This window comes from Pseudophryne corroboree, chromosome 5, assembly GCF_028390025.1.
Source record: "Pseudophryne corroboree isolate aPseCor3 chromosome 5, aPseCor3.hap2, whole genome shotgun sequence".
NCBI lineage: Eukaryota > Metazoa > Chordata > Amphibia > Anura > Myobatrachidae > Pseudophryne > Pseudophryne corroboree.
The window spans coordinates 289,631,084-289,645,669 of NC_086448.1; the positions used below are offsets into that span (position 1 = coordinate 289,631,084).

Here is a 14,586-nt window from a genome sequence, read left to right on the forward strand (position 1 = left end):
CTCCTACCAGACTAGAAAATGTGCCCAGAGGAGCCAGTCACAGCTAGGGGAGCTCTCCAGAGTTTCTAGTAAAAGTTTTTTTTAGAGTTTATTATTTTACAGGGAGGCTGCAACAGCCTCCCTGCTTCGTGGGACTTAGGGGGAGGAGTAGTGTCCTACCCTACGGGGTGAGAGCCACTATCTCCGCTAACAGGACACTGAGCTCCTTAGGGGATAGATCGTTAGCCGCCCCAGGCGACCGCTCACCCCAGCAGCATGCCGCCACCCCCTAACAGAGCCAGAAGATGTTTGCAAGCGGGGAGCCGGTGTGAAGATGGCGGCAACAGGGTAGGGAGCGCGGTACTAACCGCGCTCTGGGGCCCAGCGGTAGATAGTGCGGTGCTGTGAGGGGCGCCCTGGGCCAGCGCCTATACCCTAAACTGGTAAGCAAGCCTGTCAGGGTCCCCGTCCGCTGCCAGCAGAAATCCTCAGGCCAGTAAAATACAATGAAGAGCGGGAAGCAGCGCCATGTTCAGGGGGTGGAGCTTCTCCTCAGAGCGGACCCAGCAGCGTTCAGCACCATTTTCCTGCCTGCAGTTCCTGTGTAACAGACACTGACAGGGAGAGCTGTCCCTCCAAGCAACTCCAGCTATCCTGTGCGGTACTAGGGTGTTGTAGAAGGGGGGGGAGGCTGTGTAAAGTCTGTGTAGTCTATTAAGGTACAGACAGTGCTGGTAGATTCATTAGTTCTACCTTAACAAGCGCTGTGTGTGGGTTGACTCCAATCTCTGTGTCTCTCTGTGGCATACTTGGGGGGAAACTGTGTCTGACATTTCCCTGTGTGTGGGTGTTACTATGCTGCAGAAGATGTTTCCTCTCAGGAGGGATCCATTCCATGTACACAGAATTGTAATGCTTTGTCTCAGATCCCTATTGTTGAACCTGAGTGGTTAACTTCTATCAAAGGAATGATCTCTCAGATCTCTACTAGGGTAGCTAATACTGAGATTGAAACTCATGTGTTAAAGAAGTCTATGGCGGTTTGGTCAGGCTCTGTCCCTATTCCTGCAGAATCCCCTAGCATGTTCCCGCAGAAAAGTGCACTTGCCCAAATTATGCATGATGACACGGATACCGATTCTGATACTGCAGACGGTGATGGGGATGTGCTGAGGAGGGCAGCATCCCTTGCAATGGGGGGTGCAGCTCATGATCGAGGCCATTAGAGATGTGTTAAACATTAATGACACTACACCTGAGCAGGTTTAGGAGGCTTACTTCACTGATAATAAGAAAGCCCCACTGACCTTTCCCACGTCTAAAGAATTAAACGCTATATATGAAAAATCCTGGGAAAACCTGTAGAAAAAATTCCAGATCCCAAAAAGAGTTCTGGTTGCTTTTCCCTTCCCTGAGGAAGATAGGAAAAAATGGGAAAACCCACCAATTGTTGACGCATCTGTCTCCAGACTGTCTAAAAAGGTGGTTTTACCGGTATCTGGTTCTACCGCGTTGAAGGAACCAGCTGATTGTAAGATTGACACTACGCTCAAATCCATATACACTGCTTCAGGAGTGGACTTAAGGCCCACTGTAGCCTGTGCATGGATTTCTAAAGCCATAGTAAAGTGGTCAGGCACATTACTAGAGGATTTGGATACAGTGGATAGAAGTGACATTGAATTGTTTTTATGTAACATACAGGATTCTGCGGGGTTCATGGTGGAATCCATGAAGGAACCGAGTACGCTGACTGCACGGTTATCCTCCATGTCGATATCAGCTCGCAGGGGACTCTGGCTACACCAATGGTCTGCAGACACGGAATCCAGGAGAAGTGTGGAGAACCTACCCTACACAGGTCAGGCTCAATTTGGGGAAGCGTTGGATGCATGGATTTCCACGGCAACCGCGGGTAAGTCACCTTTCCTTCCATCTGCTACTTCTTCCACAAAGAAACCGTTTTCTTCAGCTGTGCAGCAGTCCTTTTGGACCGCTCATACAAAAAAGCCCAAGCCTTCTACCACTTTCTTTAGAGGTGGTCGGGCAAAATCCAAATAGCCTGCACCCGCAGGCTCCCAGGACCAGAGACCTGCTTCTGGTTCCTCAAAATCCTCAGCATGACGGTGGAACTCAATGCTTGGAGGACGGGCTGGTGGGTGCGAGACTCAGGCGTTTCAGCCACGTCTGGGTGTTGTCCGCCCTAGATCCCTGGGTACAGGATATTGTGTCCCATGGGTACAGACTGGAGTTTTCAGAACTCCCGCCTCACCGATTCTTCAAATCAGGCTTGCCAGCTTTGCTGAGAGACAGGGCTATCCTACATGAAGCCATCCTAAAATTGGAAAAATCACAGGTCATTGTCCCAGTTCCACCTCATATGAAAGACAAGGGTTATTATTCAAACCTTTTCGTGGTACTGAAACCGGATGGTTCGATCAGACCAATTTGAAATTTGAAATCGTTGAACCCTTACCTGAGCAGAGCAGTGATTTCAGGTCTGGAGGAGGGAGAGTTTCTGGTATCCCTGGATATCAAGGATGCATACCTCCACATTCCGATTTGGCCGCCTCACCAGGCTTATCTCAGATTTGCACTGTTGGACAGTCACTATCAATTCCAGGCACTACCATTCGGCCTCTCCACAGCACCGAGGGTGTTCACCAAGGTGATGGCAGAAATTATGGTTCTCCGCAAACAGGGGGTGAAGATAATCCCATATCTGGTTGATCTGCTGATAAAGGCATCGTCCAGGGAGATGTTGTTGCAGTCCATTGTTCTCACGACTCATCTGCTCAGGGAACACGGTTGGATCCTGAATCTTCCAAAATCCCATTTGGAGCCGACAAGGAGATTGTCTTTTCTGGGAATGAACCTCGACTCAGAAGTGCAGAGGGTGCTTCTTCTAGAGGAGAAAGCGTTGGCGATACAAACAATGGTCCGGGATGTCCTGAAGCCAGCCCGGGTTTTGGTTCATCGGTGCATTCGCCTTCTGGGGAAGATGTTGGCCTCTTACGAGGCTCTACAGTACGGAAGGTTTCATACTCGGCCCTTCCAACTGGATCTCCTGGACAAGTGGTCAGGATCTCATTTACACATGCACCAGAGAATACGTCTGTCGCCAAAAGCCAGGATTTCACTCCTCTGGTGGCTACAACTACCTCACCTTCTGGAGGGCCGCAGGTTCGGCATTCAGGATTGGATCCTTCTAAGCACGGATGCAAGTCTCTGGGGCTGGGGCACAGTCACTCAGGGGGAAACCTTCCAAGGAAGGTGGTCAAGCCTGGAATCCAGCCTACCAGTCAACATTCTGGAACTAAGAGCCATCTACAACGGTCTTCTCCAAGCGGCTCATCTTCTGCGAGATCGAGCCATTCAAGTGCAGTCGGACAATGTATCGACAGGGCGGAACGAAGCGCAGAGCTGCAATGTCAGAGGTAACAAGATTCATCCTCTGGGCAGAAAAACACGTGTTGGCGCTGTCAACAATCTTCATTCTGGGAGTGGACAACTGGAAGCGGACTTCCTCAGCAGACATGATCTCCATCTAGGAGAGTGGGAACTCCATTCAGAGGTGTTCACGGAGATCTTTGGGGTGTACCTCAAATAGACATGATGGCCTCTCGTCTCAACAAGAAGCTTAGGCAGTATTGTTCCAGGTCGAGGGACCCGCAAGCCGTGGCAGTGGATGCCCTAGTGACTCCGTGGGTGTTCCAGTCGGTATACGTGTTTCCTCCACTTCCACTCATTCCAAAGGTTCTAAAACTCATTAGGAGAACAAGAGCTCAGGCAATCCTCATTGCTCCGGACTGGCCAAGAAGGACTTGGTACGCGGATCTTCTGGATCTACTGCTAGAAGAGCAGAGGCCTCTTCCTTTTCGGGAGGACCTGCTGCAGCAGGGGCTGTTCGCTTATCAAGACTTACTGCGGCTACGTTTGATAGCATGGAGGTTGAACACCAGATATTAGCTTGGAAGGGCATTCCGAACAAGGTTATTCCTACCCTAATACAGGCTAGGAAAGGAGTAACGTCTAAACATTACCATACAAAAATATGTATCTTGGTGTGAGTCCAAGAAGTTTCCTACGGTGGCGTTTCAACTGGGACGGTTTCTCCTCTTCCTGCAAGCAGATGTGGATATGGGCCTGAGGTTGGGATCCGTAAAGGTCCAGATTGTGTCCCTATCCATTTTCTTCCAGAAACAGTTGGCTTCCCTCCCGGAGGTTCAGACCTTTTTGAAAGGGGTTCTGCACATCCAGCCTTCCTTTTTGCCACCTACGGCGCCATAGGATCTTAACGTGGTGCTGCAGTTTCTCCAATCGGATTGGTTCGAGCCTCTACAGAAGGTTGGGGTCAAGTTTCTCACATGGAAGGCTGTCACTTTGTAGGCCTTAGCTTCTGCTCGATGTGTGTTGGAGCTGGGGGCTTTGTCTTGTAAGAGCCCCTACTTGATCTTCCATGAAGACACGTCAGCAGTTCCTTCCGAAGGTTGTGTCGGCATTTCATATCAAGCAACCTATTGTGGTGCCAGTTGCTACTGACTCCTCAATTTCATCAAAGTCCTTGGATGCTGTAAAGGCTCTGAAAAAATACGTGAAGTGGACTGCTCGTCACAGAAAATCGGACTCTCTGTTTGTCCTGTATGATCCCAAGAAACTTGGGTGTCCTGCTTCTAAGCAGACGATCTCTCGCTGGATCAGGTTCACTATCCAGCATGCGTATTCTATGGCAAGCTTGCCATGTCCAACGTCAGTTAAGGCCCCCTCTACTCGTAAGCTGGGTTCTTCCTGGGCAGCTGCCCGGGGTGTCTCGGATTTACAGCTTTGGCGAGAGGCTACTTGATCGGGGTCGAACACGTTTGCAAAGTTCTACAAGTTTGACCAAACTTCAGGTCCTCATCGGACAAGGTATCAATCAGTTCTGCAGGAGCCTCCGCGCTCTCGTCCTCCCGTTCTGGGAGCTTTGGTACATCCCCATGGTACTAATGTGGACCCCAGCATCTTCCAGGACGTAAGAAACTACGGACTACGAGAAAAGGATTTACCAGTAGGCAATTATAATCCTATTTTTTTCACTCAGTGTACATCAGGGACAGCAAAAAAAAAATTCTTGCCTAGGGGCCCCCACATATCTTAATCTTGACCTGTGAACATCTACATAAACATTTACAGATAAAAGAAAATTTATTTAAAAAAAATTCCCAAATGATACATGCTCAAACAGTTATATTTCAGACTCTGTTCCCTTCAGGCAGGCCAGTCCATACTCAAGTCCATCCAGGCTCAAAGATGTTGATTGAAGGGGTAAAAGAGAAAAGATAAACATTAGCATTACGTAAATCATTAAACTCCATCTCAAATCAAAAGTCTGTAATGCAGGGTACACACTGGACGATATTTCTAACATTGTATTAGAACCTGCTAAGTATCATGTGTGCATCAGTTTCATAGCTAGGTTTTTAACAGACAGCATGATGCGGTGTCAAAGTGCACTCTGCCACCACCTGTACACTTGCTGCAGCGTTTGATGGTGTAAGACAAATGAGTGGACACATGTAAATGCCCACCTGGTTGCAACGTCAGGCACTACAAATTAGTCAATGGATTGTTAAGTGTCTTTAAACGTAACAAATATGAGTTATGTCATCAAATAAGCCACACCTCTGATCCATCATCCTAGAGTGTACCCTTCATAACCTAGGCTGTAACAAACTTAAACATTACAGTTCATAACTGAGGAATACCCATGTTTGAGTCCAGCAGTTTAATTCTTATTTGAATTACTAATTTTACAAACATCTGCTCAAGTATGGATAATCTTCAATCATGGTCTTAAATGACAGACATGTTTAAACTATAATCCAAAATAGATCAAAATGCATACCTTCCACCCCAGGAAAACCAATAAATATAAAAAATATGTACTTACTGGTCGCCTTGTGGCCTCGAGCAGTATGAGACAGGACAGCTGCGTCGAAGTCCTGGTATAGGCAACTGTTACCATTATGACATCACAGCATGCGGTTTTTTTCTATGCACTTTCTTGATTGGGGCCCTGGGCCTGCAAGAGATGGATTTCCTCACTTGATTTCCTCTCATATGACACGCCCTAAATAATATATACAGATGAACCCTCCCTCATCGTTGCTGTTTCTCCGCATAAACGGAGGATTAGTCACGGCTAGGCGATAGCTCAGGTTGTTCAGTTGTTGCACGGACAGGCGCGTTGAGGCATGACTTTATACACTGCATGCAATACACATTTTCACCACTGGGTGGCTAATGTTCCAATAATCCAGTACTATAGAGCGAATAGCGACGAATTGATCTAAAAGCTCTGGCTAATGGTCAGTGACGACTGTAATGTTACTGCATACTGTACACATAGACCAATGGTCAGACGGAGAGAGTCAATTAAAAAAAATTAAACCAATAAATCAATCAATAAAATTAGTGTATACAGACACAAGCAAACGTGTTAAAGCAGTGGTCCATTGACGTTAGGGTCTTGTGAGTGTCCAAGTCCTGTAGACTAATCAATAAATAAAAAAGTGTATACAGACGCAAACGAATGTGTTAAAGCAATGGGCCATTAACGTTAGGCATACAGTATGAGCTTGTGTCTCTATCACCAAGCATCGTGGCCAAGCGGTGAAGAGTCCTTGGTTCGATTACCAAAGTGCGAATGCATTTGTTTTTTTGTTTTTTTTCTTGACACTTTTTATTATTATTTTTTTTATAACATTCATTTATTTAAGAAGGGTGTGTTCGTGACATCAAAACAGGAACTGAATAGTCTGAAGTGATCGCAAGCGCTGAGTAGGTCTGAAGCTACTCTGAAACTGTACAAAATTATTTTGTAGCCGCTCTGCAATCCTTTCGTTCGCACTTCTGTTAAGCTAAAATACACTCCCAGTGGGAGGCGGCATAGCGTTTGCACGGCTGCTAAAAACTGCTAGGAAGCGAACAACTCGGAATGACCACCTATGTGAGCTATTAAATTAAATTCAATTAAAATGGGTTTAAAGCTTAATATATCAGGTTCTGGGGGTCCATTCGGCTTAGAACTGTATTTGGTTTGGAAGGGGAGACGATTATCTACCAGGGGATACCGAGCCCAAGTTTCTGTGATCCCCAAAAGGCTAACGGCAAGCGTAGGAACCCATGGTCGGTCTGAATTAATGGGCCCATTATAGTCTATGGGAAAATGGGTCCACTTTGCATCCTGATATCTCCGGTTCTGGGTGTCCCAGAGACTCAACGTTGGTACCATACAAAAGAGGAGACTTTTGGCTTTCGGGGCAGACCACTAGTTTATGTGACACCGCAAAGGGAAATGGCAAGCAACCGTGTGTTGGGTCCCCTCCAGTTGTCCGCCCAGCTTGTACGGGGTGCGGGATTTCTGGCTAGATAGAAAATACTGTACAGAGATGCTAAGCACTGTATTTTGGCATCCAGGAACATAGGGAGGAGCTTTTATCTCTCCCCATTATACTTAGAAAGATAACACTTGCCAGTGTAGCCTTTTCCAGCAGAGTACGTTACAAGCTGTTCGTGCTATTCAGTACTCAAATAGAAAATGCTGTACAGAGATGCTAAGCACGGTGATTTGGCATCCAGGAACTTAGGGAGGAGCTTTTATCTCTCCCCATTATACTTCTAAAGATAACAATTGCCGCTGTAGTTATTACAGCAGAGTACGTTACAAGCTGTTTGTGCTATTCAGTACTCAAATAGAAAATGCTGTATAGAGATGCTAAGCACAGTGATTTGGCATCCAGGAACTTAGGGAAGAGCTTTTATCTCTCCCCATTATACTTAATACTACGGAATTTGGATGCTCACATATCCATAACATCAATAGACCATACCTGTAACACGTTCGTTTGCGTGTGTATACACTACTATTTTTATTTGTTGATTTGTCTGCGGGACTTGGACGCTCACATATTCCCAACGTCAATGGACCATACTGTGGCTTTATCACGTTTGTTTGCATCTGTATATACTGTACTATTTGCGTCTGTACTGTATATACTGTAATATACTGTATGACATACTGTAGTGTATTGAGAAGCACCAGTAACGTAGTTCTTACGCTGTTGTTCAGTATTGTATTTTAAAATAAGGTAATGCCAAACGCTTTGTGCGCCTCCCTACGACTAGGCAAGCCTCATTGCACCCAAGCAAGCTGCGTATGCCTTATCGCGACTAATACCTCATCCAGCAAAGATAACGGAGGCTCCATCTGTAGAGGGCATCTGCTCAATCCTAAGTGTATGAAGCAGGGGTGAGATGGTGGATAAAACAAATATAGTAACCAGGATAGGATATTAAGATCGACCACTGGTGTCAAATTATATACAGAGAATAGATTTCAGAGTAACATAAATATGTCAATCTATTTATAAAACAAAACGCTTTACTAAAAAACTATTCTCACAGAGTAAAAGCACACAGGTATTTATGTAAAATATATTAAAAAGACTAACATGGTAAAAAATAACACAAACACATGTCCAATATTTTAGACAACTACTTGTAGTGCTGGTTATTGTTGCAAACATGGTTCAAAACACCACATTATATATACATTGTTTTATTTCTTCTATATTCACAGATTCAGATAGTTTTAGCACTTTTGTTTTAACATATTTACTTATTAATACTTATTAATACTGAGACTGCGGGAAAGAAATACTGCGTTCACAGAAATGTATAGCAGAGGTTCCCAAACTCGGTCCTCAAGGCACTCTAACAGTCTAGTCTTTAAGGGTAACCATACTTTGGGCACATGTGACCTAATTAGTATGTTCAGTCAGTTTGATTTAACCATTTGTGCTCAGCCATGGAACCTGGACAGTTTTGGAACCACTGCTGTATAGTATTTTTCCATGTTTGTTATGTCCTTATAGATACTGAAAGTGATACTCATTGATAGGCATATAAAGCCACATCTTTAATACTTCTCAGCTGTAACCATTCTGTCAGTGCTTGTAAGTTTTCTGGACTCTGAGCAAGACCAGAGGGTTGGTTATCGTTGAAGTGAAGGAATCTGTGAGGCATAATTGGGTTTCTCCTCATGTAGAAGATACAGACAGGTGACTACGGAGAGTACCCAGTACTGATACTACTGTCATTGCTGCCCAGGACTGGAGAAGATATGGAGCAGCTGAAAAAGACTTTGCTGAACTCTGAGTGGTTTATAGTATAATCTTCAGTGAATTTCTGGATCTCTCTGATCTAGTCTTCGAGGTTCTGTGCAATCCTGCACCAATAGTTTTTATGGGGCCTGTAATCCTGCCTCATAAGCCACTTCTAGATTGCAACACTTTGGCTTGTTGGTAGCGGAAGCTCCAATATGTGTCTAGCATGCCATTTACTCCCTTGGCTTGGTCTGCATCTGTGACATCCACCTGCCTCCAGGACCACAGCAATCCATTTAGCATCTGCTAGCGTCTACTAGATTTAGGCATTGTTCTGTTTCCCAGCAGCCTCAAATTTGGCACAGAGCACCTGAACGGCCCACTTCTCATTCTCTTTTCCATTTGCTGCTCCCTCCAATTCAGTGTTATCAACACTGCTGTTGGCCCTGTGACCAGGAGACTCAGCTCCAGGATTCATCCTGCATCCAGCATCCCATGGAGGCTCAAGTAACATGGATCCCACTGACTGCTTACATCTCTCTACTGTGTCCCTGCTGTCCTTTCTCCAAGATATAAGCGAAGACATCCCAAATGGTAAGAATGGGAGCCATATCTCTGTCTATATGGGGTACTGATGTGATTTCCTTGCATTTTCAGCCTCTACCATCTACAGGGCCCAGTTGGGCTGGTTCTCTCTATATGAATTTGCCAATCTATAGTACCTAATTTCAGTAGCTTTCCTCTAGTGCTTCTAAGCATGTATCATTCACCCCGTATTTACATTTTGTTTTCTACCTGATGAGCCTTTCTGCTCCCACCTGAAAATAAGAGCAGCTTAATATCCATTTTGCCTTAAAAGTGCCCCCTCCTGCTGCCCTGGATGTAAGGAACTTCTGACAGCTCTAGTTTCTGATACCTATGTGCACTCATATACATTATTTATAATCATGTTCTCCCGCTTTGCTGTGTGCTGACCAATTTATTCATGGGGGAAGATAAGAAGGGCCCCTGCTATGATGGATGGAAAAAGTGTTAGAGTTTTCCTCTGGTGCTACATTGCCTACGTTCCTCACTAGCTTCAGCACCCCCCCCTCCCTATAAGGCCCAATCCCCTGTGTTGCTACAAAGTCCAACCGGAGATACAGTTCTCCAATATACCAATGCCTCCTATACCGTTCCTTTGCCATCAGATATAAATGGGGAATTTTGTGAAATACCTCAGCAGCAATACAAATGAAACAAGAATGATAATAAATTAAGAAAGAACCAATGCCGCCTAGAAGATCTTATCAAGAGAGGCCATCGTAATTATCTGGGAATCCTAAAGATGGTTTTCCCCCACGAGACTCTCACTAAAGTCTTCTATGAACGGTTAGAGTTGGACTTGGATATTTAAACACTATTTGATATAGCCCATTGTGCCCTTCATTCCAGAGATCTCCAAAGTGGATTCCCAAGATACATTACTACACTTACACTTCTTTTACACCAAGGAGGCAATCCTTCAAAAAGTGTGGGGACTTGGCCACATTGTCTTCATTGGTCATAACATCCAAATATTTCAGGATTTCTCCTGGCAGACTTTACAAGAATGTGTGGGCTTTTGCCCGTAACAAAAGAGTTCTGGATGAGAGGAATGAGGTTTTGCTGGAGCTTCCCACTCAGCATTCAGGACATCCATGAGGGGAAGATGGTATTTCTACATGGCCCGTACATTTTTTTGCATGTGGGGTAGATATTGACTGCTTTTGCATGTAGCTTACAAATGCTGGACAGCTTTATTTTTTTTTAACTGCAATGTAGATTTGGGTTTGAACATGCCTCTCTCAAATCTACATCTCTCTGCACTTTTTATATCTGACCCACCTGCAGTGCAGCATGTTTTTTCCTAGGTGCGAAGTTACTTACTAGGCGAGTACTTACTTACTCCAACTTAGTTTAGTTCCAACTCAGAAACAGGTCCAAGTTAAGCAAAATATTAAACTGTTTTAGATGATGTCGCTTCTGAAGAGCCATTTAAATTGCTGATAAAAATAGATGACCGTCAAACCGTGCATGGCAAAAGTTATGAATTCTAATCAGTAATTGTCAAATGTTAGATCTCGGGTAAAGATAGCCAGACACTCGGCTCCTTGTAATCCTTTGTGTAGCTGTTCACAGCTCATTTGTGTCAGTGTGAAACTCTGCTCCGTTCTTGTGCAAAATAAATTAGGCAATGTATGGGTCACTGTTGTGGTCATGCCCACCATACAAGCCGGTGTGGTTATAATTTTAGCTTTAGGCTGCATCTACACCAAATATAATGCCTTATTCTTACAAGGTACGTTCGGTAGGAATAAGGCTTTAATATTTTAATAGAAAAATGATAAAAGTACATATATTTACTTTGCATTCCCTAATCACCGATTGAACAGGGATCCTGTCTTTCTCTCCCTCTCTCTGGATGCTTCCCCAGTGCAGGTCCTGCTTCTTCCTGCACTGGACAAACCAGCAGGCACTGTTTGTTTCTACTCGCCCTCCTCTCGTGTGTCCCCGATACTTGCACACTCTCTCCTGCATAGGGGCTCTCTCTTAAGGGTCCCTTGAGCTGTTCTCACGTGCCGATTTGTCATGCCTGGTCCTGCCCCCTTTCCCACCCCTCCCGTCTCCCCCCGCAAACATGCTAAAGCATCGCACGACTGGGATGCTTTCTGCTAAGGCAGATGGCAACCCGCCATTTTTTGTGGTCATTATGCAGCTGCCGCGGTCCGCCCCACAAATGACACCTGCATTGTCTGGACTGTGCCCCCCCCCCCACAACGCTGCCGCAACACCCCTAAAATGCAACCACGGCGCCCCCTCCTGCCCTGCGAACGCCTCTGTCTGTCTGTCAATCAGCAGCACTGTGCAGAAACACTGCTGCAGGTCATAGGGTGGCTTCCAACTACCCAGAAACACCCCTGAGTGTGCCACTGCCACAGTGTGCCACAGTCTATAGCTGAAATCACTTAGGATGAGGATTAGCTGTAAGCTTCTCTAGGCAACTGGCATTAAGCACAGAGTAGATGGCTATTAGAGGCCGTAAGCAAAATATAGGAGGCAATGGAAGATATCAAATGGTTGATTTTAACAACTTTTCTCTATCGTCCTAAGTGGATGCTGGGGTTCCTGAAAGGACCATGGGGAATAGCGGCTCCGCAGGAGACAGGGCACAAAAGTAAAGCTTTTACAGGTCAGGTGGTGTGTACTGGCTCCTCCCCCTATGACCCTCCTCCAGACTCCAGTTAGATTTTTGTGCCCGGCCGAGAAGGGTGCAATTCTAGGTGGCTCTCATAAAGAGCTGCTTAGAGAGTTTAGCTTAGGTTTTTTATTTTACAGTGATTCCTGCTGGCAACAGGATCACTGCAACGAGGGACAGAGGGGAGAAGAAGTGAACTCACCTGCGTGCAGGATGGATTGGCTTCTTGGCTACTGGACATGAAGCTCCAGAGGGACGATCACAGGTACAGCCTGGATGGTCACCGGAGCCACGCCGCCGGCCCCCTCACAGATGCTGAAGCAAGAAGAGGTCCAGAATCGGCGGCTGAAGACTCCTGCAGTCTTCTTAAGGTAGCGCACAGCACTGCAGCTGTGCGCCATTTTCCTCTCAGCACACTTCACACGGCAGTCACTGAGGGTGCAGGGCGCTGGGGGGGGGCGCCCTGGGAGGCAAATGTAAACCTTTAAAAAGGCTAAAAATACCTCACATATAGCCCCAGAGGCTATATGGAGATATTTACCCCTGCCTAAATGTACTAAATAGCGGGAGACGAGCCCGCCGGAAAAGGGGCGGGGCCTATCTCCTCAGCACACGGCGCCATTTTCTGTCACAGCTCCGCTGGTCAGGAAGGCTCCCAGGTCTCTCCCCTGCACTGCACTACAGAAACAGGGTATAACAGAGAGGGGGGGCAAAATAAATGGCAATATATTAATATAAAAGCAGCTATAAGGGAGCACTTAATCATAAGGCTATCCCTGTCATATATAGCGCTTTTTGGTGTGTGCTGGCAGACTCTCCCTCTGTCTCCCCAAAGGGCTAGTGGGTCCTGTCTTCGTATAGAGCATTCCCTGTGTGTCTGCTGTGTGTCGGTACGTGTGTGTCGACATGTATGAGGACGTTATTGGTGTGGAGGCGGAGCAATTGCCAAATATGAGGATGTCACCTTCTAGGGGGTCGACACCAGAATGGATGCCTTTATTTGTGGAATTACGGGATAGCGTCAACTCGCTTAAGCAGTCGTTTGCCGACATGAGGCGGCCGGACACTCACTTAGTGCCTGTCCAGGCGCCTCAAACACCGTCAGGGGCTGTAAAACGCCCCTTGCCTCAGTCGGTCGACACAGACCCAGACACAGGCACTGATTCCGGTAGTGAAGGTGACGAATCAACCGTATTTTCCAAAAGGGCCACACGTTATATGATTTTGGCAATAAAGGAGATGTTACATTTAGCTGATACTACAGGTACCACTAAACAGGGTATTATGTGGGGTGTGAAAAAACTACCAGTAGTTTTTACCGAATCAGAAGAATTAAATGACGTGTGTGATGAAGCGTGGGGTGCCCCGATAAAAAACTGCTAATTTCAAAGAAGTTATTGGCTTTATACCCTTTCCCGCCAGAGGTTAGGGAGCGCTGGGAAACACCTCCTAGGGTGGACAAAGCGCTAACACGCTTATCAAAACAAGTGGCGTTACCCTCTCCTGAGACGGCCGCACTTAAAGATCCATCAGATAGGAGGATGGAAAATATCCAAAAAGGTATATACACACATGCAGGTGTTATACTACGACCAGCTATTGCGACTGCCTGGATGTGCAGTGCTGGGGTAGTTTGGTCAGAGTCCCTGATCGAAAATATTGATACCCTGGACAGGGACAATATTTTACTGTCGTTAGAACAAATAAAGGATGCATTTCTTTATATGCGTGATGCACAGAGAGATATCTGCACACTGGCATCACGGGTAAGTGCTATGTCCATTTCGGCCAGAAGAGCTTTATGGACACGACAGTGGACAGGCGATGCGTAGAGGAGTTATTTGGGGTCGGTCTATCGGATTTGGTGGCCACGGCTACGGCCGGGAAATCCACCTTTCTACCTCAAGTCACTCCCCAACAGAAAAAGGCACCGACCTTTCAACCGCAGCCTTTTCGTTCCTTTAAAAATAAGAGAGCAAAGGGCTATTCATATCTGCCACGAGGCAGAGGACGAGGGAAGAGACAGCAACAGGCAGCTCCTTCCCAGGAACAGAAGCCCTCCCCGGCTTCTACAAAAGCCTCAGCATGACGCTGGGGCTTCGCAAGCGGACTCGGGGGCGGTAGGCGGTCGTCTCAAGAATTACAGCGCGCAGTGGGCTCACTCGCAGGTAAATCCCTGGATCCTGCAGATAATATCTCAGGGGTACAGGTTGAAATTAGAGACAGAGCCACCTCGCCGTTTCC

At 46.3% G+C, this 14,586-nt stretch overlaps 1 protein-coding gene across 4 annotated transcripts in view; it reads left to right on the top strand.

Annotated features, from left to right (window-relative positions):
- The window catches only part of ULK4 (unc-51 like kinase 4), a 1,561,547-nt gene that overhangs the window by 1,088,588 nt on the left and 458,373 nt on the right, over nt 1–14,586 (top strand). The window contains exon 34 of one of the 4 annotated variants that reach the window (XM_063922404.1): nt 9,549–9,673. The exons of the other annotated variants lie outside the window; for them this stretch is intronic. Within the exon in view, the coding sequence (XP_063778474.1) occupies nt 9,549–9,577 (29 nt within the window). The 3' untranslated portion in view covers nt 9,578–9,673. Of the gene's footprint in view, nt 1–9,548; nt 9,674–14,586 lie in introns of those variants that run through there. 4 annotated transcript variants of the gene reach the window in all.